Source organism: Balaenoptera borealis (genome assembly GCF_965194805.1).
Source record: "Balaenoptera borealis genome assembly, chromosome: 3".
NCBI lineage: Eukaryota > Metazoa > Chordata > Mammalia > Artiodactyla > Balaenopteridae > Balaenoptera > Balaenoptera borealis.
Genome location: NC_138866.1, coordinates 21769824 through 21797608, shown reverse-complemented (window position 1 = coordinate 21797608; position 27785 = coordinate 21769824). Strand labels below are relative to the sequence as shown.

Genomic DNA, 27785 nt, shown 5'->3' with positions numbered 1-27785 from the left:
TCTTGGCCCTCCTCTCCTTAGGGAAGGATGACCATTTCTTCCTTTATACTCCCCACCTCTATTTATGCATCTCATGGCACTAGTGACATGTTTCTATCTGTCTCTCCAGGAGCTCCTAGAGGGCAGGGGCTATGTCTGTTTCATTTCTACAGTTCTAGTTCATATTACAGTGCCTGAAACACAGTATTTGCTTAAAAATGTTTGTGAAATTAATACAGTACACTATAAATATTTGAATCACACTTCCATAAATGCTATGGCATTTAAGTAGTAGTCACATTTTAAAGATATTTTAGTACATTGTCCTTATGGGAGAGTGTCCATTTCTACTTCATTGGAAGCAGTAAATTAAATTACCTATTTGTTTGTGCTGCTTAAAAATTGTTTTGATAGTTTTGGTAAGTCTTTTTTTTACAAGACTCTCTAACCAAGTTAAGAGCAGATGTGCAACAGCTTGACGATGCCAGTTCTGCTTCCTAGAGGCATGCCAGGTTATAAAAAGTGAACTAGATTAGGAGCTAGACCTGGAGTTGATTCCTGGCTCCATCACTAATTGTGAGACCCAAGTCTCAGTTTTCTTATTTGTCAAAACAGGGTAGCTAAAAGTAGTGAAACTTAAGTAAGAAAATAAATCTGAAGTATTTCATATATGCTTAATAAATGGTAAACATTATCATTACCTTCACTTCTTCCTGACTCTTGACAGCGTCACTATTCTTATCTTTCGTAACCTCTCTGATCACTCCCTCCCGATTTCTCTCACTAGAGCTCACTGCCCCAGAATTTCAGTGTGGCTCAGTCCTGGATCTTTCTCCTCTATATCTTCTCCTTTGGTTAAATCATTTGCTCTCTAATATCATGAGAATATGAATAATTTCTAAATTTCAGGTTTCAGACCATAGCTCTTACTTAGTCATCTCACCTGCCTGGAATTCCTCCCTCCTCTCCCTCTCATTCCTACCCATTCCCATCAGTTTGATGAAACTTTTCCTGACCAACCTCTGAAAATGTACAGTCAACATTTACTGAGCACTTGATAAGCCCAGGACTCTTCATTATGAGCTTTCAATAGGGTAGGGTCACCACTTTGAAGGATGGTCAGGGAAAGCCTCATCAAGAAGGTCACAACCGGGAAAAGATTGGAATGTCATAAGGGAGCAAGTCATGTGACTATATGAGGGAAGATAATTCTAGGCAAGTGCAAAGACCCCCAGGTGAAAACATACCTGGAGTGTTTGAAGAGTAGCAAGGAGGCTGTTATAGCTCAAGCAGAGTGAACTAATAGACATATACATTTCATCCAAAAACAGCAGAACACATTCTTTTCAAGTGCACATGGAACATTCTCCAGAATAGATCACATCCTAGGCCAAAAAAGAAGTCTCAATACATTTAAGATTGAAATCACATCAAGCATCTTTTCCAACCACAATGGTATGAGACTAGAAATCAACTACAAGAAAAAAATGGAAAAATCACAAACACACAGAGGCTAAACAATATGCTACTAAACAAAAAATGGGTCGTTGAAGAAATCAGAGGAAATCAAAAGATACCATGAGACAAATAAAAGTGGAAGCACAGTGTCCCAAAATCTATGGGACACAGCAAAAGCATTTTTAAGAGGGAAGTTTATAGCGACGTAGGCCTACCTTAGGAAACAAGAAAACTCTCAAATAAACAATCTAACATTATACCTAAAAGAACTAGAAAAAGAAGAATAAACAAAACCCAAAGTTAGTAGAAGGAAGGAAATCATAAAGATCAGAGCAGAAATAAATGAAATAGAGACTAAGGAAACAGTAGGAAAGATCAACAAAATTAAGAGCTGGTTCTCGAAAAGATAAACAAAATGGATAGACTTTTAGCCAGACTTATCAAGAAAAAAGAAGAGAAGGCCCAAATCAATTAAATCAGAAATAAAAGAAGAAAAGTTATAACTGAACCACAGAAATACAAGTGTTTTCCAAACTATCTATCAAAGATGAAGGTAAAATAAAGACATTTTCAGATGTGCAAAGCCTCAAAAACTTGATTTCCCATTCACCTTTTCTTGAAGCATAAACCAATAGAGAGAAAAATGAGAATTTTAATGATCAACATTGGAAAGAGGCAAATGGAATTCCCAGGATGACCGAAAAGGGAGGTTCTGGGAATCTTGAAACCAGGACATCTACATCAGGGCTGAAGGAGGGCTCCAAGAGAAAGTTCTACAAATAAAAAGGGATTGATAGATTATATGATAGGACTGACTTCATGAAAAACTGAATTGAGAGCTATTTTAAGAACTTTGGAGCATATAACAAGACTCAGCAAGAGGTCCATTCAAACCAAGATATGTAAATAAGAGAAATAGACATCTCATGAAGAAACTAAAAACGTTACACAAGAAATAAAATGAAATCACAATATGCAGACTTGTAATAACCAGAATACTAAATATAGGTTTAACCAAATACATCCTAAAACTATTTCAGGAAAGTTGAGGGGTTGTCAGAAGGATGTATGTGCAGGGTGATGGAAGAGAGCTAAATCCTCATCTTCCAAAGTAAGGAGTCAGTGGGTGAATGAAAAACCAATAAATCAAGAAGTATTTTCAATTATGGAAAGAATACTGGAAGTTGAAAGTGGTTGCTTCAAGGGTATCAGAGAGCACAAGGCAGGGAAGAGCTGCACAGGAATCTGCTGTGTGTGTTAAGTTTCCAGTATAATTTGCTTTATAAAAATAGGTTCATGCATTATTTTAATAAAATTCCAAATTAAATTTTAAAAGAACACCACAAAGCATAGGAAGAAAGGACAATGGAGATTGTAGCATTTGAGAGGCCCGTAGGAGGAAAATAAGAAATGAATAAGAGTCCAGTCTCATTCCTCCACTTCCAAGCATCTGTCTTAAAATGCATCTGTTAACTAACCATGTATGGCCTTGTAACATCACTTTAATTCTTGTCTTGAACTTTTGTCAAAATCTTCATTACTTTGTTTCCCCCATATCTTCTCCTCATGACTAGAATTTAAGATCCTAGAGGAAATGGACTGTGTCTTATACTTTCTGTAATCCCCCCACTTCAAAAAAGAAGACAGCAAGTACTCAATAAATCTTGATAAAGTATAACTTAATATCAAAGAGCCATGATTTGGCTATGATTTGGAGTAAAAGCCAAATTTGGAAAATCTTAAACTCCATCTAAAGAGAAGATAATCGGAATATATGTATACCTCATAAAGGTATTTGTGAATGACTGTATTCATCTCTGTTGACAAAAACAGTCAAATTTGCCCACTTAGTTTACCACCTTTTTTCAAGGTCATTTCTTTAAAAAGAATCTAACTTAAAACAGCTGCAACATCTAAAGTGAGATCTCATCTCCAATCTTTGCTAATTTTTTAAAAGCCTTTTAAATTTAGTTTCATAACATTTTTTCCTTATTGATTTTTTAATCAAGATATGCAATCTCATTTTCCATTTTTATACTGTCCATTTTTGATTATGGTGTTTTCTTTTCATCTTATTTTGAAAGAGAAGCTCTTGGTGTTTATAACCCCAAAGGAAAGAACACACTGAAATGTAATGCCTTCCATAATAACCAGAGTCCTCCAAGGTCTAAATTATGTAACTCACTCTAATAAGCATTTAACCTACTGTTGATAATGACTATATTATAATTGTCCCACTTACTATTATAAGTAACTCCTAAGAAGATGAAATCTCTGTGATAATATACTTGAGCTTGCACTACATGTTATCAACAAAAACAAACTTCAAAATAAACTATTGTTGCTATTAGCTGATCAAATTAATCATTTGAAAATCTAAGAGTCATGGCCCTGCCATCTTGGTTTAGAGAAAAATAAGTCTTTCATGTATTTCTTTTGACTCGTAATGCTCTCCACAAGGTCATACTATTAGATGGCTGAAAAATTGTGGCAGGGTTCTTTCTAGCATGGCTGAAGTCCACAGGCGTGTTGAATACATGATTTTCTAGGTTGATTCTGGGCAAAATTATTTTTTTATTGAGGTATAATTTACATACAATAACATGCACATTTTTAAAGTGTACAGTTTGATGAGTTTTGGCAAAACTATGTTACCTCAGTGAAGGCTTAGAACATTTTCATGGCCCAGAAACTTCTCTCATGACCCAATGTCCCATAGAGAGCCACATATCTCTTTATTCTTCTAGTGTAAAAAAATAGGAGTGAAATTATCAGGTCACAGGATAGATGTATATTTAACTTTATAGGATATACGGTCAAACTGTTTTCCAAAATGACTATCCCATTTTCTAGTCCCACCAGTGAAGTGAGTTTCATACTTGCCAATCCATTGTATTATCAATCTTTTTTATTCTAGCCATGCTAGTGGGTGTAAAGAGCTATCTCATGGTGGTTTTACTTTGTGTTTCCCTGACTATTAATGATGTCGAGCACCTTTTCATGTACTTGTTAGCCATTTGTATATTTTCTTTTTTCGAGGGTCTGTTCAAATATTTTATCCATTCTTAAAGTTGGGTTGCATGCCATTTTGTTGTTTTTGAGGTGTGGTCCTGGGTAATGAAATCAGTTTTAGTCTTAACTACCAGTCCTCTGTCATCCCTAGTTTATTCTCTCTTTCTGTTTCTCTTTTCTTTCTAAGGAGAAATAGCTAATCTGAAACAAACTCACACAAGGTGTTCATTAACTCATTCTGCAGATATTTAACTGAGCACCTACTGAACTCCATGAAAATTATAAGAATAAGATACAACCTCTGCCCTGAAAGAGGTTACAATCAAATTCAGGAGAAATGTGAATAAGGCACTATAAGTTTAATGTAAAAAGAGCCATAAGAAGTATTTAAAGAATCAAGATAGCATTCCTGATTAGGGTGACCAGCATAGGCCTTGTTAAAAGAGGTGGTATTTGAGATGGGCTTCAGGTGAGGAGTAGAATGACAATAGACAGAGACAGAAACTATAAGAGGAAGAACAAAGGCAAGCCTGCAGGAAAACAGGATATATCCTAAGAGCAACAACAACAAAAAAAACATAACTTGGGCCAAAGGATAGTGTCTGAAAAGCATGTTGTGTCGAAATCATGTTAAGGGAACACGACCTGACTCAGCAGGTAAGGATGACCCACTGAAGGTTAGCATGGAAAGATTAGTAATAGCTGCATAATCCATTACAGTTTGTGGCCCTCTTCAACTCACCCCATGCTTCCTTTCCTTGGCCTCTGCCCACCCTTGACCCTGACTATATTAACCCTGGGTAGCTCTGTCCCAGCCATGGCACTGGGATCTCTCATCTCTACATCTTGGCTGTTTGGCAGGCACTGGCCCTCCCTCAGAGGGAGGGAAATCGAGCCCAGAGGCCTAATCAGCCTAGTGTTCCTTGTCTTCCTTTCTGTGCCTGCCAGCAGAGCCTCTGGAGAGGAAGGGAGCTTCCCAAGGGTGGAAAACCAGAGGAGTTTGTCTATTAGGCTGCTCTACTCTGGGCTGTGAAATGAGTTACAAAGACAAACAGACCTCTTGCAGTGCCCGACTTGGGCACCAAGCCAGACTCATGCCAAGGAAGCCGGGTTGTCAGGGAAGCAACCAAAGCAGGATAAGCAACTTATCCTCCTAAGTCATACACCCTTTTCTCCAGAAGCACAGCAAAGGAGAGGGCCTGTGACCATTTTGTAGAGTCTATGAGAGCTGCAAGGAAGGTCACAGAAGAATTTGAAGAGAAAGAGAAGACAATTACCTTTCCAGAATTGTGTGCATGCTGGCTTCTTGCTAAAAACAAAGGGATGGTCTGCTTCAGCCCTAGGAATCTTTGGACCAAAGGAGTTATGTCAACAACTTAGGATACTTGATTCTCCCCAAATCCAGATTTATTGATCAGTAGCATCTCTTACTACCATAGCCATTGATATGAGAAGAAAGGATTAATACTTTAAGTCACGGAAATGTATAATGATAAGGTTACTTTTTACAATTACTGAGAAATTTTCAGAGCATTTCCCAACTAGGGGGATGACTCTGGTAGGAGAAGGATGATGGAGTTATTGCAAAGATCCTCAAAGTCGTACAAACCTTTCCTCTTCTTCAATTGACTAAAAGCCCAGCTACTATTAGCCTCAAAAGATTTTTACTTTAAATAAAGTTCTCCAAAGCACTGAGAGCCACTGTCCTAGAGCAATGGCCTCAAATGATCATGCATTTTACATCAGGGGATTCAGTCTGAGTAAAGGTTTTTGTATCTATGCCACACCAAAAAGTAAACTAGGATGACTGCATCTCTAAAAAAGAGTAATTCACAAATCCATTAACTGTTTCTTTTAACTCAGTTTTGCTAAAGTCAATTATTTAAAGGCTTTTTACTTTGATCAAAACTGATAGAACATAAAAGAATCTTTACTGAGTCTGAATTCTAGGTAAACAACACTTGAAGTTTCAGGGAAAAAATTAGAAAAAATTTTCTAAACCATATTAATTTTCTAAACCAGTTTTATTAATTAATCAGTGCTCTTTAGCCAAGAGCCCTCAACAGTGATGAATCTTTGGAATAAAAAGCAAGTAGGAACACATATTTTTTCTCTGCAACTTTACGTGTAAATAAATCTACTTTTTAGTGAGTGCCTACTAGTCTCAGTGCTAAACATTTTAAAATAAATTATTTTATTTTATACTATCAATCCCAAAGGATTCTGACCTCTCCACACTACTCCACTCATAATTTCTGGTAATTTTACCCATATCAAGTCTCAGTTGTATGATGAAAGAAGAGAAATGAGATTGCATAGGGCCAAATAGATGAGGCAAAAATCATGTGTACTCTGTTCTGTAGCAAGTTTTACTCATGATTTTATAATTCACTAAAAGATGCCGATAACAGGCTGATAGGAGGGGTGAATCAACCTGGGATTAAATTTTTAAATAAATAACCCACAAATATAAATAAAGAAGCAGTTTACAGTGTATACAATGAGGCACTCAATTCTTCCCAAGTAAATATGGATGAGTACTAAATCTTTGACTCTTCTGTGATTTTTACTCTTGGAACAGGTGGAAGGAAATAAGGTAGTTAAGGGTTTTAATTCTGACATGCTATCTCTGTCAAGTCTCTGAAATCCATTTTGTTAATTATGTTCTGCTTCTGAGTCTAAAAGAAACAAACACTCAAAAGAAAGTGGACTTTTCATTTCTCACAGACTGATAGTGATGGTCATTATGTATGTGTGTTGCGCGTCGGGGAGGACAGAGGAGAGGACTTAACACTGAGGAGGATATGTTTGTGTCTCAGCATTTGACTATCGGTAATACCTTGCCATCATTTCCTCTTGTTACTGTGTGGAGGAGCTCCAACCTTACTGAATTACAGTATACAGGTAGTTTTTCACTCCAGGATACATAATGCTCAGACAGTCAACTCCATGAGGTTTCATAGGTCGTGAAAGCTATAGTCTTAAATGAAGTGTAATTATGCAAACTCAAGAGCGAAAAGAAAGAAGATAACAGTGATATCAGAGTTACAAAGCAATTTTGTTTGTACGCAAAGACCTCAAGAAAAGATTGGTAATTTATGATCATCTAAATCTTTAGACAAACATTTTCTTATTAATAATAGGGGCCATTTTTGAGCTTCAGCTGTGTGCTAGATTCTTTACAGATCACCTTGAGTCTCTTTAACTATTCAATAGTAGGTGTCATTATCCCTATTTAAGAAATGAGAAATCTGAGGTGCAGAGATATCAGGTAAGTCCCCAAGGTCAACTGGCCATAAGTGGTGATATTAGGATGCAAACCCAGCCCTAACCCAGAAACACCATCAATTTACAGCACATCAGGTCAACCCCTTTCACATAAGATAATTCTTGCTCCTGTTGTAATCCTCCAACTTTGCTTGATCACTTTCTTAAATTTCTACTTAAACATCCCCAGTTCTTGATCATCTGACTCTGGAGAAAACCAAAGTCCTCACCAAGGCCTTCAAAGACCTATGCTGTTCGCCCCCCACCCATGACCCAGTATCTCTGATCCCATCTCCTGCATCTTTCCTCATCACTCCACTCCAGCCACACTGAACTGGTGCCCCCAGGCATGTTCTCACCTTTGGGGTTATGCACCAGCTGTTTTCTCTACCCAGATATCCATGGGGCTTGCTCTTCTGACTCCTTTGAGTTTTTGCTTAAATGTAAGCTTCTCACTGAGGTCTTCCCTGAATTCCCTGTTTAAATTTGAAGCTGCCCATCACCCTTCATCCCATTTCCCTGCTTTCTTTTTCTCCATGATACTTAGCACCATCCAAACTTCTAGCCATTTTAGACATCTACTGACTTGTTTACTCTTTCTCCCTCCATTAGTATGTAAATGTAATGGGAGAAGAGATTTTTGTCTATCTTTCCCCATGGTTGTAACCCCAGGGCCTGATACAATGACTCACACATAGCAGAAACTCCTTAAGAACGCCTCTTTTCTTATGGGTTCTCTGAAAATGAGCAAGCCCAGTAGCGAGGTAGTCCATGTGAACAACTTGCAAATTCTTGCTGCAAGTCAATCTTCATATGAAAAAATTAAAGACATTTACCTGTGGGCACCGGCAGCTTGGAGGGATCTTAAAGTAGAATACCTGATTTTAAAACATGCTAATGATTGACTCATGTTGTAGAAACATAAGCAGTTTATATAAAATGAAGTCGAGGCAGATGCCCTCCTGCCTCCTTATTGTTGCTTTCGGACCATTATCTCTCCTCCTCCTTAAAACCTCTCCCCAACTTTGACTCTCGTGCTCTCAAACATTACCACCCAAATATACTTTTTTTTTCTTTAACCACTCTTTTTCTGGTGTGAATTCTATACAAACCTTTATTTTTTTTTCAATTTTGTTTTATTTTCTTTCTTTTTAAAAAAAATTTTTTTTTATTCAAGTATAGTTGATTTACCACCCAAATATCTTTTTTGTTGTGATTTGTGAACTCCAAAGTTACTCTATCTCATTTCTTGAAGCTCTCAGCACCTGATGCACTGTTACTGATTCCTCTAACACTACTCCTTTCATAATTTTTGTTGATTTCAGTATCCATGTGGGTCTTCTTTCCTATACCTTGGCCTCTGACTTCCACTCCAGTAACATTGTTCTCCACTCTACCTCTAGACTTCAGGTCCATGGCCATAGGCCTGTCATGACCAATGATTCCAAACCCTTCATAATCTCAGTCTCAAACATTCTGCTGTCTTTCCATGTGTTTCCTTCTAATACAGCCATTCCTTCAATTCTTTGGTCTTACTAGGAGCTACAGTCTATTACTAATATTTCACTGTCTTTCACCTCTCTCATGTCTTCATTTCTTCCTTATGAAGCTTAAATTCCATATCTATCATTATAAGCACTGACTTGTACACACAGCCAACTAACTACCTTGACCCTCTTGCTATCATCCTTGCATAGAAAAACCCTACCTTGGTTAAATCCAATTCCCACCTACTGTGGGCCTGGACTTTTGCAGGTGGGCTTGGCAAGTGGTTTCATTTTAAATCATTCACCCCAGGTGGGCCCCGAGTGCTGTACAGCAATAACATCCCATTTCTCTAGGTACTCTCCCAGATGAACATGTCAGACCTCCTCCCCTCTCCTCAATTCTCTAGTCCTCTCTCATTCTCATGCCCAGCTGATCACCTTGACTTCCATTTCATTTAGAATAAAATCAATCAGAAGAGAATTCCTCATGCTCCCACCACCACATCTACCCACCGTCCTGTATCTATGTCTACATCCTCTGTCTCCTCTCCTGAATTTTAAGTCACTTTATAAGGCTGGGCCCTTCACCAAGGTCTTGGGCCCCATGCCCTCTCAGCAATTCAAGGGCATTGCTTCGGCAATTCTCACCCTTCTGTCCCATAGCATCTATATTTTCCTCTTTACTGGATTATCTCCCATCAACATTTAAACATGCTATTGTTTCTCCCATCTTAAAAACAATATTTCTTGAGCCTATGGATTAAAAGACACCTAAGAGACATATCAGTCAGCTGTAATACTTAGGTCAACTTGGCTCCTGACTCCAGTGAGACAACTACCTTGCCTCTCTTGGAACACTGATTGAATATTTGATGACTTTAAAGAGTTATTATTATTTTTAAGTGTTCTTTTATTTTTAAAAGATACTTTAACTTTCAGGACTATATACTGAACTACTTATAATTTAAAAATATCCCTTCAACTCCATATCTACCTCTGTGTCCTTTTGTAGCAAGACATCACAAAAGAGTTGGCTAGAATCCTAAATCCTCTCCCCCAATCCCTGTTAAGCTCACTCCAATCACGTTTTCACCATGCCACCAAAACTGCTCTTTTCAAGGTCACCAGTGACTTCCACAGTTGCTAAATCAAATGGCCAATTCTTAGTTCGTGTCTCAGAAGCATTTAACTAGGTTGATGACTTCATCTTCCTTACAATACCTTCTTCTTTTGGCTTCCAAGACACCACTCTCTCTTGGTTTTTCTCCACACCTCTGATTGCTCCTTCCCAGTCTCCCTCTCTGGTTCTTCCTCTTCTTCCTGATCTCTTGTTGTTGGAGTACCCCAGCATTCCACCTGTGGCCTTCTTTTTATCTCTCTTTATTCGTGTCCTTGGTGATCTCATCCACTCATATGGCCTTGCATAATGCCTGTGATATCTAAATAGAAATCTCCAATCCAGACAACTCTACCAAATTCCAGACTTATAACACACTGCCTACTTGACACTGCCACCTGGATGTCTAATAGGCATCTCAAACTTGACCTGTCAAAACTAGACCTCTGACCATTCCTCCAAATTTGCTTTACCTGCAGCCTTCCCCATCTCAGGAAATGGCAACTCCATTATTCCAGCTGCAGACTATATGTCATGGAGTCATTCTTGACCTCACTTTCTCTCAGACCCCATATCATCCAAATCCATCAGAAAATCCCATTGGTTCTACCTTTTAAATCTATACAAACTCCAACAATTCTCAGCATCTCTACTGCCACCACTCTGGTCCAAGGCACCATCTTGTCTATTGTTGGTCTCCTTGTTTCCACTCTTTGCTCCCTTTGGTTTATTCTCAAAGCAGTAGTTTTATCCTTTTAAAATAAGTCAGATTGTACCATTCCTCTGAAGGCATTTGATCTCACTGTGATGAAAAGACAAAGTCCTTTTGATGGCCTACAAGGCACACATGATCTGGCTCCCCATTACCTCTCTGACTTCTTCTTCCACATTTCCTAACCCCCCACTGTCTCAGCTCCAGCCATACTGGCCTCTCTGCTTGTTTAAACACACCAGGTACACTCTCATCCCAGGGACTTTGCACTGACTGGTCTCTCTGCCTGGAATGCTCTTTCCCAGATATAACTATGGCTCTCTCCCTCATCTCCTTCAGATCTTTGCTCAACCGACTCCTCAGTGAGGTCTTCCCTGACACCCTTCCCCATCTCTAATTGTGACCTACCTCTGGGCTCTTCCTTTCCCCTACTCCGTATTGCTTCTCCCCATGGTACTTATCGTTATCATCTAACATACTGTTACTTTTTAAAAAAAATTATCCCTCTCTAGAATGTAAGCATAAGAAGAGCAGGAATTTCTGCATGTTTAGTTAACTGCTGTAACCCTAGATTCTAGAACTGTACCTGAGACATAGAAAGCAATCAATAAATACTTATTGAATAAATGCACATGCTGTTTTAAAATTTTAAACAAATAATTAAACAAGCTCACTGTCTTGAACTTATAGCTTTTAAGCCCTAGTTATTTTTAATTCAGTATCAATAAATTAATTAAACTGCTTTTTAAGCAGTAAGTTAATCTTCTTTCTGCTCTTAGATGCATTTCATCTACCAATTTACAGATGTGACTACACATTTATAATGGATCAGCTTCTACATATTGACCTTTAGAAAACACCACATTCATTACAAGCAAACATAAAAGAGACTTGCAATTGCTGCTGAAACATTGGCAAGCCGATTAGTGCTTATTTAATTTGCAATTGAATTCATCAAAGGTTAATCGTGTATTTGATAATGACAAAAATATCTCACAAAAAAATAGAAACTGTTCCAATGTTTGAGGATGCTAGAGCACATAATTGCTTCTGAGGAGCAATTTGTTCTTCCTATGACATCAAATATCAGTTGGGTCTTTTTTTTTTCCTGGCATCCTTAAAATTTGGTGATATTCTTGCCCAGTATATAACCCTGCAGGCCTCACTCTCTCCAAATTCAGGTTCTGTTACTTTCATTAGACACTTAACTTGAGATGGTTCCCATGACCTAGGCAATTAGACTTCAAACTGTCTGCCAGGCTCAGCTCAGCTGCATTCTGTTTTGTGAGTAAATACCTGCTAGAGACAAATTCTCTTGAAGTTCAGTGCCCGTTACTTGGTGAGCTCCTTGTGGAAAGTGCCAGAGTCAGTAAGAGAGAGGGAGGCCCTCCAGCTAGTAGGCTTCATTCAATATGGCTGCATTCACAAAGGAATTCAGGTCCTTTAACAGCTGATAGCTACTCTCCATATTCTTATCACTTCAAAACCAAAATTTAAAAATTAAACTATATTTTGAAGGATTTATTTTAGGAAAGATACACTATTAGGAAATTCTGGATTCAATGTGGTCAAATAAAAATTTAGATGAATGTGAAAAGATACAGCTTCAAATAACTTAAAATGATCCCTGCCTTGTTAAGTCTGAGGATTTCTTCAGACTGAGGCTCTTTCTCCATCAACTCCGGATTTGGAGATTGTCCAGTGTGGCTCAGCACTCAACAAGTATTCATTCTCAGCTCTTGCACATTCTACATGCTAAATGGAATAGTGATTAAAAGTCAAAGATGATGCATTGAACTTAAGCCTTTATTTCTTCTCCCTCCCGAGAGGGAGGGCTAAAAAGATGGGAAAGAAAATTTTAATGTACATAAATCAACAAGGACAAAGAAGACGGGTGAGGGCAAATGGATGGTCTGGAGAGCTACAGAATTCTGGGGGGAAAAAAGGCAGAGGAGAAGGAGGCAAAACCCACACGGAGCATATATTCAGAGGCAACTTCCTTGTCCTGCAGAATCTCTGAAGTGTATGAGATTCAGCGGTGATGGATGTGGCATGTGGCAAGAGACGTGGGACTAAAAACAAAAGGATTAATTGAAGGTCTCTGTCTGGAAATGGTAACCCTCCACCCCATTCATGCAAAACACCAACAGCCAAGTACCTCCCCTCTAAGCTGGAGATTGAAGTCTTTTTTCTGAAGAAGTTGAAAAACTCTAAAACAAAAAAGACCTCCACATTGGCATTTTAGGGTTCAACAGCATAATGGCCAGCTCCCCACAGAATTGCCCTAAAGCACAGTCTACTGGTAGACAAGCTCCCTATCAGATTTTCAGTGCCTCGTTCTTCAGCATGAATGTGACACCAAGGAACACAAGCCAAAGAATGCTTCTAACATGAAAGATCAAAACCAAGAAAAACAAATGGGGGGTGGGGTGGGGAGGGGGATGAGCCTGGAGGAACCAAAGATGTTAAAGAAAACAGAAAAGAACTTTTTACAAAGCAACAATTAGTGACCTGAGATAAATCTGAGAAGATGTTTTATCCCTATAACTATAACAGTAATGATAATAATGGCTAATATTCATTGACAACACACTGTCAGTTACTGTTCAAGAAGATGAGGAAACTGAGGCACAAAATGTTAAGTAACCGATAGTAAGTGGGGAAGCCAAAATACAAATCCAGATAGTCTGAATTTAAAACTCATGCTCCTAACTGCTGTGTGTGCGTCCTCAAACATGGTATAAAAAAGGAATATAAAACAGGAAATCACTCTTTAAAAATGTATTTGACAAGTATATATTCAGAGCCTTCTGTCTTCTAAGCACCAGTCTGTGTGTGAAAAATACAGCGATAAACAGAACAGGCAGAGTCCCAGCTCTCATCAAGCTAAAATTAAAAAATTCAAAGCCAGGCACAGAAAGACAAATACTGCATGATCCCTCTTATATGTGGAATCTAAAAAAGTTGAATTCATAGTAACAGTAGAATGGTGGTTGCCAGGGGATGGGGGATGAGGGAAATAGGAAAATGTTGGTCAAGAGGTACAAAGTTTCAGTTATGCAGTGTTAAGTTCTGACTGTCTAATACACAGCATGGTGACTATAGTTAATAATACTATATCGCATACTTGAAATTTGCTGAGAGTAAATCTTAAGTGTTCTCACCACACACAAAATATTACATCTGTGTGAGGTGATGGATATGTTAATTAGCTTGATTGTGGTAATCATTTCACAGTGTATGCATGTATCAGAACAGCACTTTGTATACCATAAATATATACAATTTTTATTTGTCAATTATACCTCAATAAAGTTGGACACTTTTTTAATTAATTTTTTTAATTCAATGGAAGAGATGGAAGATACAGTCAAGGAATTTTACCAGAAGATTCAATAAAAATAATAGCAGAAAATTATAAGAAAAGATGGAGATATGTCTGATGGTTCCAGGACGGTCCTTTTCCACTTACCAGGAATTCCAGGGAAGAAACGCAAGTTATTGCATTATTCCAAGGCACAAGTTATCCTGGGAACAATACCAAAAATTGTCTTACAGGTGAAGAGCACAGGTCTCCAGATTGAAGGGACCCCTCCACCCCAGTGTCCAGCACAATAAATGAAAAAAGATCTATATCTATATCAAGGCACACTTTCATGAAATATCACACCAGGGAAAAGAAGGCCATATAATCATTTCACAATATATACATATCTCAAATCATCGTGTTGTACACCTTGAATGTAATATATGTCAATTATATCTCAATAAAGCTGAAAGAGAAAGAAGGCTGTAAAAGCTGTCAGAGAGTAAAATCACATCAGTGACCAAAGAATAAATGGAATCTAAAAAAAAAAGAAAAATGGTTCTGAAGAACCTAGGGGCAGGACAGGAATAAAGACACAGACGTAGAGAATGGACTTGAGGACACGGGGAGGGGGAAGGGTAAACTGGGACAAAGTGAGAGAGTGGCATGGACATATATACACTACCAAATGTAAAATAGATAGCTAGTGGGAAGCAGCTGCATAGCACAGGGACATCAGCTCGGTGCTTTGTGACCACCTAGAGGGGTGGGAAAGGGAGGATGGGAGGGAGACGCAAGAGGGAGGAGATATGGGGATAAATGTAAATGTATAGTTGATTCACTTTGTTATAAAGCAGAAACTAACACACCATTGTAAAGCAATTATACTCCAATAAAGATGTTAAAAAAAAAAAAAAAAAGACCAAAGAATAAGAACCTGAATGGCATCGTACTTACCAAAAGCAACACTGGGTGCTAGAATTGAATAGAGTAAAGCCTTTAGAATTCTGAAGAAAAGTGATGTGCAACCTAAAATTTATAGCCAGGTAAAGTGTCCATTGAATACAAGAGTAGGGAAAAAAGTCATTTTCAGTCATACAAGGACTCAGAAAATATCTTGCATATATGACCTCTAAAAACTTACTTGGAAATGTACTCCAGGGAATTCCCTGGTGGTCCAGTGGTTTGGACTCTGCACTTTCACCACCGAGGGCTCCGGTTCAATCCCTGGTGAGGGAACTAAGATCTTGTAAGCTGGGAAAAGAAAAAGGAAGAAAGAAAGAAAGAAGGAAAGAGAGAGAGAGAGAGGGAGGGAGGGAGGAAGGAAGGAAGGAAGGAAGAAAGAAAATGTACTCCAGTGAAATGAGGGAGAAAATCAAGAAAGAAGACAACACAGAATTCAGGAAGAGACTCGCACTGGAGAGAGGGCAGAGACTTAGAGAAGCGTGAACTGTAGACATTGGAGGAACCATGGGTTTCAAGCTGGAAAGCAACAAAACTTGTTCTTTCCAAGTTTTAGAAAGAACATCCTGTCCTAAGTCTGAAGGCAGAATTAGTAGACACTTTCTGGGAGACGAGTCAGGAAGTTTTTGCAAAACTGAGTTGAAATGTACTTCAGACCTAAACTAAGGTGGTAGTTATGAGAACCATGACACTGTAGACCCATAAACAGCAGAGCTGAAATCTGATTGGGGGTCTAGCTCAATTGCGTTTTACTGTAAACATTCATGGCATGAATACTGAACAAGGACAAGAGAGAATCCACAAGGACATAAGCCCTGGAAGATGGCACTTGGTGGGCAGGAAATAAAGAAATACCAGTAGGCTTAGAGGGAAGAATCATTCCATTGGGTTATTTTGAAAAGAGAGGCAGTGCTGCATCCGCTGGGAAGTATAGGAGCTCCTACCTTCCTTTCTGCAACACTCAGAGCTGTCTGATTAAAACTGCAGATCTCTGCAACAGAGGTTAAATTTTTTTAAAAGGGGAGGCTGGAGGGGAAGCCGTTGTTCCCCTTGCTTGACTCTGGAAGGGATGAAGTAGCACCAGTGCAGCAGCCTACATCAGGAGAGGGCCGCACCTCAGAGCACTTTAGGAGCAGTGCTTAATGGACACTTAGAGCTCCATCAAGTGGCTCATGCCAGTGGGGAGTGAGATGGCTCCAGATAGATTCTAATTCAGGCTGTAAGCAGTCTACGGCCCTGAGATGAGGTTGGAGAGGAAGGCAAGGGCCAGATCTGCAGGGCCTTGACAAGCATGGTATGAAGAGTAGATGTTATTCATGTACCTTAGGAAGTCACTGCAAGGTTTTGAGCAGGAGAATGACCTTGCTCAACCCATATGTTACGACTGCTCTACTGCTGTGTGGAGAATGGACTGGAAGGGAGTAAGAGCTGACAAGAAAACTACCACAGCAAGAGATGATGTTAGCTTGAACCAGAGAGCTTCCATTAGAGATGCAAACACGAGCTCTTCTGGAGTTCAAATCCCTGTATTTTGCTAGATTGAATGGAGGAGGAGCAGGTTGGTGTCAGGGCGGGGGATTAGAAGCTAAATTTGGGATGGACCTGTCAAGTTGGAGACGCCCGTGAAAACTCCATGTGGAAATGTCAAATAAGCAGTTGACTATATAAGCCAAGATCTGGGCTGGAGCTGTATTTGCTTGGTTCCTTGCTTCTGACTTGAGCTTAAACTCCAGATTGTGGCAAGGAGGGCATTAACATTGAACACCTACTATATGCCAAGTACCAATTACGTTACAGATGTTTCCATCACAAAGTTTATACACATTTTCCAAAAACACCTTCCCAATTCAGCCCCACCAGGACCCAACTAGAGGCTACCTGGGAAACGCTCATTGCAGACACTCAGACAAATCAGGGAGTAAATTCCTCCCCTCCCCCCCAGATTACTAACGAGTTCCTGGAGGGGTTGCTGCACCTGGATCTATGTTCAAAGACTCCAGAGACCTGAAGATATGAAGGAGCCTGATGATAATCCCAGCCCCCAGCCACTGAGCTGTCCTAACCTTCAAGTCTTCCCAGCTGAGTCTCAGATAGCATTGAGCAGACACAAACCATCCCCTCCATGCCCTGTTCAAATTCCTGGCCCACAAAAGCTATGCTTATAATAAAAAGATTGTTGTTTGATGCCATTTAGTTTGGGGGTATTTTGTCACGCAGTAACAGGAATGGTTACTAAAGTGTTTTCTCAAGAAATATCTATTAAAATGCAAACGCACTACTTGGAAGGATAAACTCTTTCAGATGAATACACACAATCAGTGTATCCAACAGACAGCAAAGCAGAAAAAAGGAGCCAAGAGATGCTCTCTTGTTTCACTGACAGAAAAGAGACACGTAAGTGGCCTCCAGAAAACCGGAGGCATAAAGATGGCCACACCATGAAGACACATGGTTAAAAGAGAAAGAGATGCATCCAAAGGAAGATGGGGCAGGAGAGCAATGTCCAGCCTCATTTACTTCACAACTGGGCTTAATTCCTCAACTCTCTCACTAACCACAAAGTTATTCATTTAGGCCAGTTTTCCAAATATACTTGCTTAATGTTAAAAATCACCTGGGGATCATATAGTAACAAGCACCAACGGTAATTATTACCCCCAGGCAAGTTTGGGAAATGCTGAAATATGGAATTTTTAAATTAAATATAAAACAAAATAGCGAACATGACACCCTCCCCCCAATAATCACAGTTCTGCAGTGAATGGGGTTAATACTCAAGCTTCCTGTTTATAAAAAGCAAGTAGCAAGTTCTAGCAGCCTTGAACCCTGGGAATGCAAATCCCAGCTAAGTCCAATTACAATAATGTGGAGGAAGAAGTTGAAAATATTGGAATTCATTTGCTAATCAGTCATTACTAATTACATGAAACATTAAAAATATGATTGTAAAAAAAAGGAATATTTAATGAATGTCAGTTTAATTCAATTGATAATATATAAAATAAGAGAGATGTTAGGTTAAATATTTATGGTCTTATTCAGGCTGCTTTTCAACACAAGTAAAAATGATGGAGCAAGATACGTAACCTGGATTCTGTGGGACTGAGAAAAGAGCAGAAAATGTCACACTAAAAGCCATGAATTAATTCTACTTTAATAACTGACACTAATGTCTACACTGTCCCCAGCCTCACCACCTCAATCTGAATCTCATTTCAAATTGTTAATATAAGTACTGGAGTTTTCTTTCCAGGAATACTTTTAGAGCCTTCTAAAGAATCTGTGGCGAGATTGTTCTGAGTCATGAAGTCACCGTGTAACTGGTTATGACTCCCAAGTTCTACGTCATTAGGAGAAGATTTTCATGATACTGGTATTGATGCATATCGATGAGCACTTTATCAATCCCAAAACCTTAGTCCCCACAGAGACTGGGAGCAATTTAGGCCCCTCTGAGCCTGTTCAAATTTATTTCTCTTGTCTCTTGAGACCATTTAGTAGTTATATGATGTAGTTTTCCAGAGTAAAATTGACATCCATCTCTGATTCCAAGAGTTTGTGTGTATTGTAATGGGTAAAACAAAATGTCTGCTGAACTATGTATTATTTGTACTGATAGATCCTGGAGTTCTAAACAATAAAAATGGAAGTCCCTTGCAACATACCAACTTAGAAGCATAATATCCGTCCTTAGACCAGTGGCTGTGTGTAATAACTCAGAGTGTAGCATATTCTACAGCAGGAAGCATCATGTCATCTCCCCATTAATCTCAGGCCTGTGTGTCTTTCTGGCCAAGAACTGGAAGGCCCTGGCTGCTCACCATCTCTCTGTATCTCTGTTCTCTCCCTCCCAGGGATGTCTCTCATACCAGTGTTACTGCCCTGCCATCCAAAGGCCTGGAACACCTGAAGGAATTGATAGCAAGAAACACTTGGACTCTAAAGAAACTTCCACTTTCCTTGAGTTTCCTTCATCTCACACGGGCTGACCTTTCTTATCCGAGCCACTGCTGTGCTTTTAAGAATCAGAAGAAAATCAGAGGGTAAGTGGCAGTGTCTGGAATAAGTGACAAAAGGCTTTGGTGGAAGTTGAATTAATTTCTGGGTTTGAGGAAGAAGCTCTGTGGTTTGAAAACCAGGTGGAGAAGAATTTGGAAACATCCGTCAGAAACATGAAGTTCATGGGACACAGTGACTGCAGACCGAAAGTGGTTGCAGATAAGAAATAAGGCCTGTGTCGCTGGATCACAGCAGGGGAGGGAAGGATTTTAGGTGATGATGTAGGAGAGGCAGGAATGACCAGATCATGCAGAATCTTATAGAGGTTACACGACATGATTTCTGGCCTCCAGAACCAACCCATATTAGGTGCCACAACTATGAGGACAAACTTAGGAACAACACAAGCAATTGGATTACCTGGTCAGTTCAGGCCTTGCAAATGTCACAGCTCCCTGGTTACAGTGTGGGCTTTGTAGTCACCTGGGTTTGTGTCCCACCTTTGCCACTTCCTCGCTGTGTTATCCACCCTACTCACTTAACCTTCCTGAGCCTTTGTGAAGGGAGATCGTAATGCTACCATTTACAGAGCTTTTGAGAAGAGCAAATGAGAAACTGAGTAGAAAACACCTATCACCATGACCTGGAATTTAAGTTCTCATAATATGTATTATTTTATTAACAGGCTGCTTGTGAGGCTGCAAAAGAGGGATGGCCTTCTTTTTCTCCCATGCTCTCTCTGAATCTTGTCTTCACCTACAGTTTCACTCTGCATCATTTCCCTTTTTATGTCTGTTCTTCGTTTATCTCTTATTCACTCCCTCTTGGTTTCTATACAGTATCTGCGGGTTGACTTCCTGCACTCAGCAGTTGTAAGTAAGCTGGGCTCTAGCTGTGGGGGTTGAAGCAAACAGGAAAGTTGAACAGCTGTGCAAAGAAAGCTAATGCGGGCATAACAGCTGCAGAAAACTAGGAGTGGGGTATGGGGCCGGTGTTAGCCAGCCCTGAGCAGAAAAGGGACCAGGGACGGGTGGGAGGCTAAAGTGGACCTTGAGGTCAGGGTCCAGATTTCTCGTCAACCTCTAAACAGGTTGGAATAGGCAGTCCATCGGGCATTTTAAGCAGAGCTCAATAGATGAATCTGCTCAGAAGCTAAAGCCAGTTAAAGAATCCCACTTGGGGAATTCCCTGGTGGTCCTGGGGTTAAGACTCTGTGCTTCCACTGCAGTGGGCACCGGTTCGATCCCTGGTCGAGGAACTAAGATCCTGCATGCCGCGTGGCGTGGCCAAAAAAAAAAAGAATCCCTTTTGATATCAGTCTGGAGAGCTAGTGAAACACTAAATCTTACTTCCATAACCATGTCCGCACAATAGTGTCCATTTATTCATTTGTTCAATAAATATTTATTGAGCACCTGTTATGTGCCTGGCACTGTCCTATCCACAGCAAGAGGCTTCTTGCATTTTATTTACATTCTAGAATGGGAAGTCAGAAAAGAAACAGGCAAACAAGAAGATATTAGATAGTGCTGTGAAGAAAACAAACACAAGGCTCAGGCAATTTATTAAAGAAGATGAAGGAAGCCTCTTCTGAGGAAAAAAAATCTGAGTTTAAAACTGAATAATGAGTAGAGGCAGCCATGAGTTTTTCAGGCAAAGGGAACATGGAATTCTAATGCTCTGAAGAGGAATAATAATAATAATAGTAACCAAAATATACATGGCACTAACAATGTTCCAGGTGCTGTCGTAAGAACTTCAAAATGATAAACTCATCTAATCCTTTAACAATCCAAAATGAAATAGATACTCTCCCTATCCCGTTCTACAAATGAATAAACCAATGTTCATAGACCTTCCCAAGATGAAACAGCCAGTAAATAGTAGAATCAGATCCTAACCTAGGCAGACTGGCTCTAGCATCCATACTTTTTTTTAAGTCACTGCTGTTCTTGAACTGGTTGCAGATGAGAAATAAGGACCAATGTCAGTGGATCACACTTGGAGAGGGGAGGGTAATAGGAAATGACATAGGAGAAACAGGCCTGACCAGATCATGTAGAATCTCACAGAATCATGTATATCATATGAAGTAGTTTGCATATTTTGCTAAGTGTTGTGGGGACTATTAGAGGGTTTTCAGCAAGTGGTGACTTATATCTACTGCCTTGCAGAATCCTTGAGTCTTTAATGTGTAATGAGAGCAGTATTCGGAGCCTGCGTCAGAGAAAATCTGTGAAAGCTTTAAATGGTCCCTTCGACCAAGAATATGAAGAGGATCTGGGTGACGGCAGCGCTGGGTACAAGGAAAACTCCAGGTTCCAGGATACCCACAGCAACTCTCATTATTACGTCTTCTTAGAAGAACAAGAGGATGAGATCATTGGTTTTGGCCAAGAGCTCAAAAACCCCCAGGAAGAGACCCTACAGGCCTTTGACAGCCATTATGACTACACTGTGTGTGGGGGCAGTGAAGACATGGTGTGTACCCCCAGGTCAGATGAGTTCAACCCCTGTGAAGACATAATGGGCTACAAATTCCTGAGAATCGTGGTGTGGTTTGTTAGTCTGCTGGCTCTCCTGGGCAATGTCTTTGTCCTGGTCATCCTCCTCACGAGCCACTACAAACTGACTGTCCCACGCTTCCTCATGTGCAACTTAGCCTTCGCGGATTTCTGCATGGGGATGTACCTGCTCCTCATAGCCTCCGTAGACCTCTACACTCAGTCTGAGTACTACAACCACGCCATCGACTGGCAGACAGGCCCCGGGTGCAACACAGCTGGTTTCTTCACCGTCTTTGCCAGCGAACTGTCAGTGTACACACTGACGGTCATCACCCTGGAGCGCTGGTACGCCATCACCTTCGCCATGCGCCTGGACCGCAAGATCCGCCTCAGGCACGCCTACGCCATCATGGTTGGGGGCTGGGTTTGCTGCTTCCTGCTCGCCCTGCTCCCTTTGGTGGGAATAAGCAGCTACGCTAAGGTCAGCATCTGCCTGCCCATGGACACCGAGACTCCTCTTGCCCTGGCATATATTATCCTCGTTCTGTTGCTCAACATAGTTGCCTTTATCATCGTCTGCTCCTGTTACGTGAAGATCTACATCACCGTCCGGAATCCCCAGTACAACCCGGGGGACAAAGACACCAAAATTGCCAAAAGGATGGCTGTGCTGATCTTCACTGACTTCATGTGCATGGCCCCAATCTCATTCTATGCTCTGTCAGCACTTATGAACAAGCCTCTCATCACCGTTACCAACTCCAAAATCTTGCTGGTTCTCTTCTACCCACTTAACTCCTGTGCCAATCCATTCCTCTATGCCATTTTCACCAAAGCCTTCCAGAGGGATGTGTTTATCCTGCTCAGCAAGTTTGGTATCTGTAAACGTCAGGCTCAGGCTTACCGGGGTCAGAGAATTTCTGCAAAAAACAGCACCGGTATTCAGGTCCAAAAGGTTACCCAAGACATGAGGCAAAGTCTCCCCAACATGCAGGACAACTATGAACTGCTTGAAAACTCCCATCTAACCCCAAATAAGCAGGACCAAATCTCAAAAGAGTATAAGCAAACAGTTTTGTAAGTGGTAGGGGGACTTAGGCTGGTTTCTTGAGCATGCATTCCAACCACTGACAAAACACACAGCTGACCCAACCTGCAGGTAGTGTTCAGCTCTGGAGAGGGACTAGCATTAACCTAATCATTGCCTCCAAGAAGGAAGAGAGGCTACTGACATGTCTGAATCCCAGGTGATATCAAAGTAATGTATACTTTCTGGAAGAATTGCTGGATGCGAAGTGCAGTGATGACATTGTATAAAATGCTTAATAAATATCAACTGAGCCATGTTGGCATTGAGCTTTCTCACTTTTATACAGCATTTCATACTAAAGATTCAGCAAATGGCAAATGCTATTAACTTGGTTGGTGACCACAAGATTTAACTGGCCCCGTATTGGTTTAGTTCCACTTCATGTTCCCTGATACAACCCAAGAGAATTTGAGTCCCTAGAAACTGAAAAGTCAAGCAGAGCATCATGCAAGGAACAGCTATTTTGACACATGAAGGAGGGGGAAGGTGTAGATTTGAGTTGTTTTTTCAGACTCTGAAACTTAATCATCTCTTCACAAGAATCTACCTGATGTGACCCAACTGTTGCCTGGAAAAACTGGCAAGATTTCAGCTGTTGTGGCTGAGCAAACTAAGAACTACTCTTCTTGGCCAGTCTTCTGGCATTAAATACGTGAACTCTAGAAAGTACTTATAAATAGTGACAAGTGGGAATTATGAGCGGGGCACACTAGATCTCCCACTGATTAATAAAGCAGGCTGGACACTATTTTACTATTGGATCTTGGGCAAATTACTGGGCCTCTAAAGTCTGTAGAAATGAAGGAGCTTGATGGCCTCTTCCAGTTTTAAAACTCCACGTATATCCCTTTCCCTCAAAACATAGGTTGCCATGACAAAGAGAAAGAAAAACAATAAAGAAGCAGAATCTGTTTTTCCTATCTTGTAGAGCTGCCATCTCCTTCTCTTTGGAGCCTAGACATAAGACCCAGGAAATTTTTTCTTTGTTTCATTTTTGGTTATGATGTCTGAACCAGAAATTCTATTGAGTGACCATATTGGGTTGGCTCTGAACCACTCATCTAATTATTAGATCTACACAGCTATAATTATCAGGCCAAAACCAGATTGGTATTCACACAATAGAATTAGGGTTAGGGTGGTTTTGCAAATGCTTGTTATTTAGAGTTACTACTTCACTGTGCAGGTTCACTTGAAACATTTAACTTGTCTTCAGGGATTGGTTTCTTTACTTAGCCTTTTCTGACCCACGATACAGTACTAAAGAGAGGTTTCTTCTCTCTGAAACTGCCAGCTCTTTCCAACCTTGTTGACCACTGGACATAAAATCTTTATTCCCTAACAGTGCTCCCTTACTTAATATGGTCAGGATTTTTATCTATAGATGTATTCTCCAGGTTATCTGTCAAGACAGTCCCTTAATTTCATCCCAAAGAGAGATGGCATTTGCTTCTCAGTGCTCATGGACCACACTGTGCATTAAAACCACAGCATGAATTAAAAGCTTGTGTTAAGTCTATGGAGTGGGGCAAGTGGCCCAGTGGGTCCCCAGAGATGGTGACCCTGACTTACCTGGAATCTCTCAATAGCCATACCCATTCCTGATTATCATTGAGACGTGGATTAGACGTCTTAGTAGAAATATTACACACACCTAACATCATGACTAATCCACCAGTTTACTTGTGACTAATGAAATTAAACAAATGTGTTACCTTTGACATGTATTTCTCATCTGTAACATTTTGAAATACCACATCCTGATAAATAATGTGTTTTATCTTGAGTAGTTGAAATCATGCTTTGGAAACAGTCCTAGAAAAGTAACTTCTACAGAATTGTTGCTAAAATTTGCATTTGCAACATGAAGTAAATTTTCTTCCTATGAAATGACTATGCTGAGTCCTAAAGTATTGCTTTTTGTAATTTGTGAGCTTCTTTAGAGTTATTATTATATGTGTTAAAACTAAAGACAGGAAAAAAGTTGGCACATTGGCTAATAAATCCATATTAATAAATAAATTATTGACTACTAATAACTTAAGTATAATATTGTATCTTGGTTGTAAATGGTCTTTATGTGAAAAAATTTACTCATGGTAAAATGAATTATGATTCATTGAGAGGCAATGATATCTAAGAGAAAAAAAATGATTGGTGTTGACACTAGGAATTTATATAGTGCTCTAATGAAGAAAATAAATCTACAAGACCTGGTCAGAGTTCACTTTATCTGGCAACTATCTAAAGATTTCAACTATCTAAAGATAGACCCAAATCAGTGAGGTCAAACAGCCTCAAGTCAGTCACAAAAGATGTCACAAAAATTCATGCCCTAAAATTTAAGCATGTTGCTCAAAGGAGTGTCTCTCAAGAAACCCTCAAAGTTTGACTCTTGCTCTATGGATAATCTGCTGCATATCAGAAGCAGCTGATTAGAAGAAGAGAGTCTATTACAAGGCAGCACCATGAGAGGGGCAATAAAGTAAAAGCGAGGGCAAGAAGATGAAACTGGAATCATAAGAATTAAAAACAATAACAGTTTGAGAACAAATACTCCTCACTGCTTGAAGGTTTTGGAGAAAAAACTGTATCATAACACAGTGGTGTGATTCTCATTCATTCTGAATACCTAAAGGGACAAGAAAAACTTGGTAGCAATACATTCTACTTCAAAAGATATAGAGTTCCAGCTCAAAGTGATGGATGAGTTCTGGCATCTATCAATCTTCCTTTTTCAAATCCCACTGAAATGACAGTGAGAAAATATAAAATGGGATCAAGCCAAAACTGTACTGTGAACAGGAGAAATGGTACCAACAACACACCCAAGTCTTTGATGACTTTCTGAAAATGGCAAGTTTCTGGCCTTGAGTTGGTGGATAACTTAGAGTGGAGAAGGCCACAGCCTAGAACATACAGGATAAGGCTGTAGCTGTGGAAGGATGTGTTCTTCCTTGCAGAGTCCTAAGAGACCCCTAAGCCTGAAGGTCACAGGACTGAGAGGCTAATTATGTAATCAACCGCCAGTCTATCTCACCTGGCCCCTCCCATCCCCTCTCACTCCATTTAGTTAGAGCAACTGACACATTCAGTGTTTGCCCCAGGTTGAAATCAAGAAACTTATCTTAAAGAAAGTGAATGTTCAGTGTAGATAGGGCTAAGCCCCTGGTCTGGGGCGGGGGCAGGAAGCAGGGAACCTAGCCCACTTACCCACTTCCTGCCCTCACATCATAAAGTGAAGCCTGGTCATTGACACAGAAGCATCAACATCAGTGTCCAGTCAGGGAAAGGCATCTTGGGGGAGAAAGATCTATGCCATCAGCTGACATTAACCATTCTCATCCTTTATTCAAAAATAAAAATGAACCACAATAATTATCAGACATTTGAGAAAGATGAACTGCATATCAATAGCCCAAAAAAAGACCAAATGGAACAGAGAACATTTCCCTAGAAAAGACAGTTCAGAAACACAGTACTATTTTTAAATTTGTAATTGATAACATCAGAGAAATTTGAGAAAATACTGGGCCCCAAAACAATAGCAAGCTACTATTTTTTTAAAAAGTAATAATCAAAAATGAGGAGGAGTTTTGGCAAATTTAAAATGGGATTGCCAAAGCCAAGAGCTTTAATAGAAGGACTAGGAGTTAAAGTAGAGGAAATCTAAAATGAACAAACAAAGATGTGAAATACTTGACAAAAGTTGAAAGATACAGAGGATTAGTCTCAAAGTCCAACATATGTCTAATAGGAGATTTAGAGAAAATGTAGAAAATGTAATAATACCAGAGCAACAGAAGGAAGAAAATTTCTTGAACTGATAAAGATCGATAGTGTCTCCTTAGTACTAAGGGGGCGGGGGGGTGAATGAAAAAGACTCATGTGTAGAACAGTCCATATAAAATGTCAGAACACCAAAAGTAAAGGGGAGATATAAAATGTTTGAGAGCGAATCAAGAGGGTAAGAGAGAAAAACGTCAGGTATTATAAAGAATTAACGAGGGGGAGGAGAGAAGATGGCGGAAGAGTAAGACGCGGAGATCACCTTCCTTCCCACAGATACAGTAGAAATACATCTACACGTGGAACTGCTCCTACAGAACACCCACTGAACGCTGGCAGAAAACGTCAGACCTCCCAAAAGGCAAGAAACTCCCCCCGTACTTGGGTAGGGCAAAAGAAAAAAGAAATAACAGAGACAAAAGAATAGGGACGGCACCTGCACCAGTGGGAGGGAGCTGTGAAGGAGGAAAGATTTCCACGCACTAGGAGCCCCTTCGCGGGCAGAGACTGCGGGTGGCGTAGGGGGGAAGCTTCGGAGCCACGGAGGAGAGCGCAGCCACAGAGGTGCGGAGGGCAAAGCGGAGAGATTCCCGCACTTCCCGCACGGAGGCTCGGCGCTGACCAGCACTCACCAGCCCGAGAGGCTTGTCTGCTCAGCCGCCGGGGCGGGCGGGGCTGGGAGCTGAGGCTCGGGCTTTGGTCGGATCGCAGGGAGAGGACTGGGGTTGGCGGCGTGAACACAGCCTGAAGGGGTTAGTGCACCACAGCTAGCCGGGAGGGAGTCCGGGAAAAAGTCTGCAGCTGCCGAAGAGTCAAGAGACTTTTTCTTCCCTGTTTCCTGGTGCGCGAGGAGAGGGGATTCAGAGCGCCGCCTAAACGAACTTCAGAGACGGGCGCGAGCCGCGGCTAACAGCGCGGATCCCACAGCAACAGGGGCGCAGAGGGAAAAATGGAGAGATTCCCGCACAGAGGCTCGGCGCCGAGCAGCGCTCACCAGCCCAAGAGGCTTGTCTGCTCCCCCGCCGGGGCGGGCGGGGCTGGGAGCTGAGGCTCGGGCTTCGGTTGGATCGCAGGGAGAGGACTGGGGCTGGCGGCGTG

At 40.5% G+C, this 27785-nt stretch overlaps 1 protein-coding gene across 1 annotated transcript in view; it reads left to right on the top strand.

The window, feature by feature from the left end:
• The window catches only part of TSHR (thyroid stimulating hormone receptor), a 160018-nt gene extending 133118 nt beyond the window's left edge, over positions 1-26900 (top strand). The window contains exons 10-11 of the mRNA XM_082384782.1: positions 19157-19345; positions 21476-26900. Of these exons, the coding sequence (XP_082240908.1) occupies positions 19157-19345; positions 21476-22889 (1603 nt within the window). The 3' untranslated portion in view covers positions 22890-26900. The remainder of the gene's footprint in view (positions 1-19156; positions 19346-21475) is intronic.
• Positions 26901-27785: the final 885 nt, after the last annotated feature.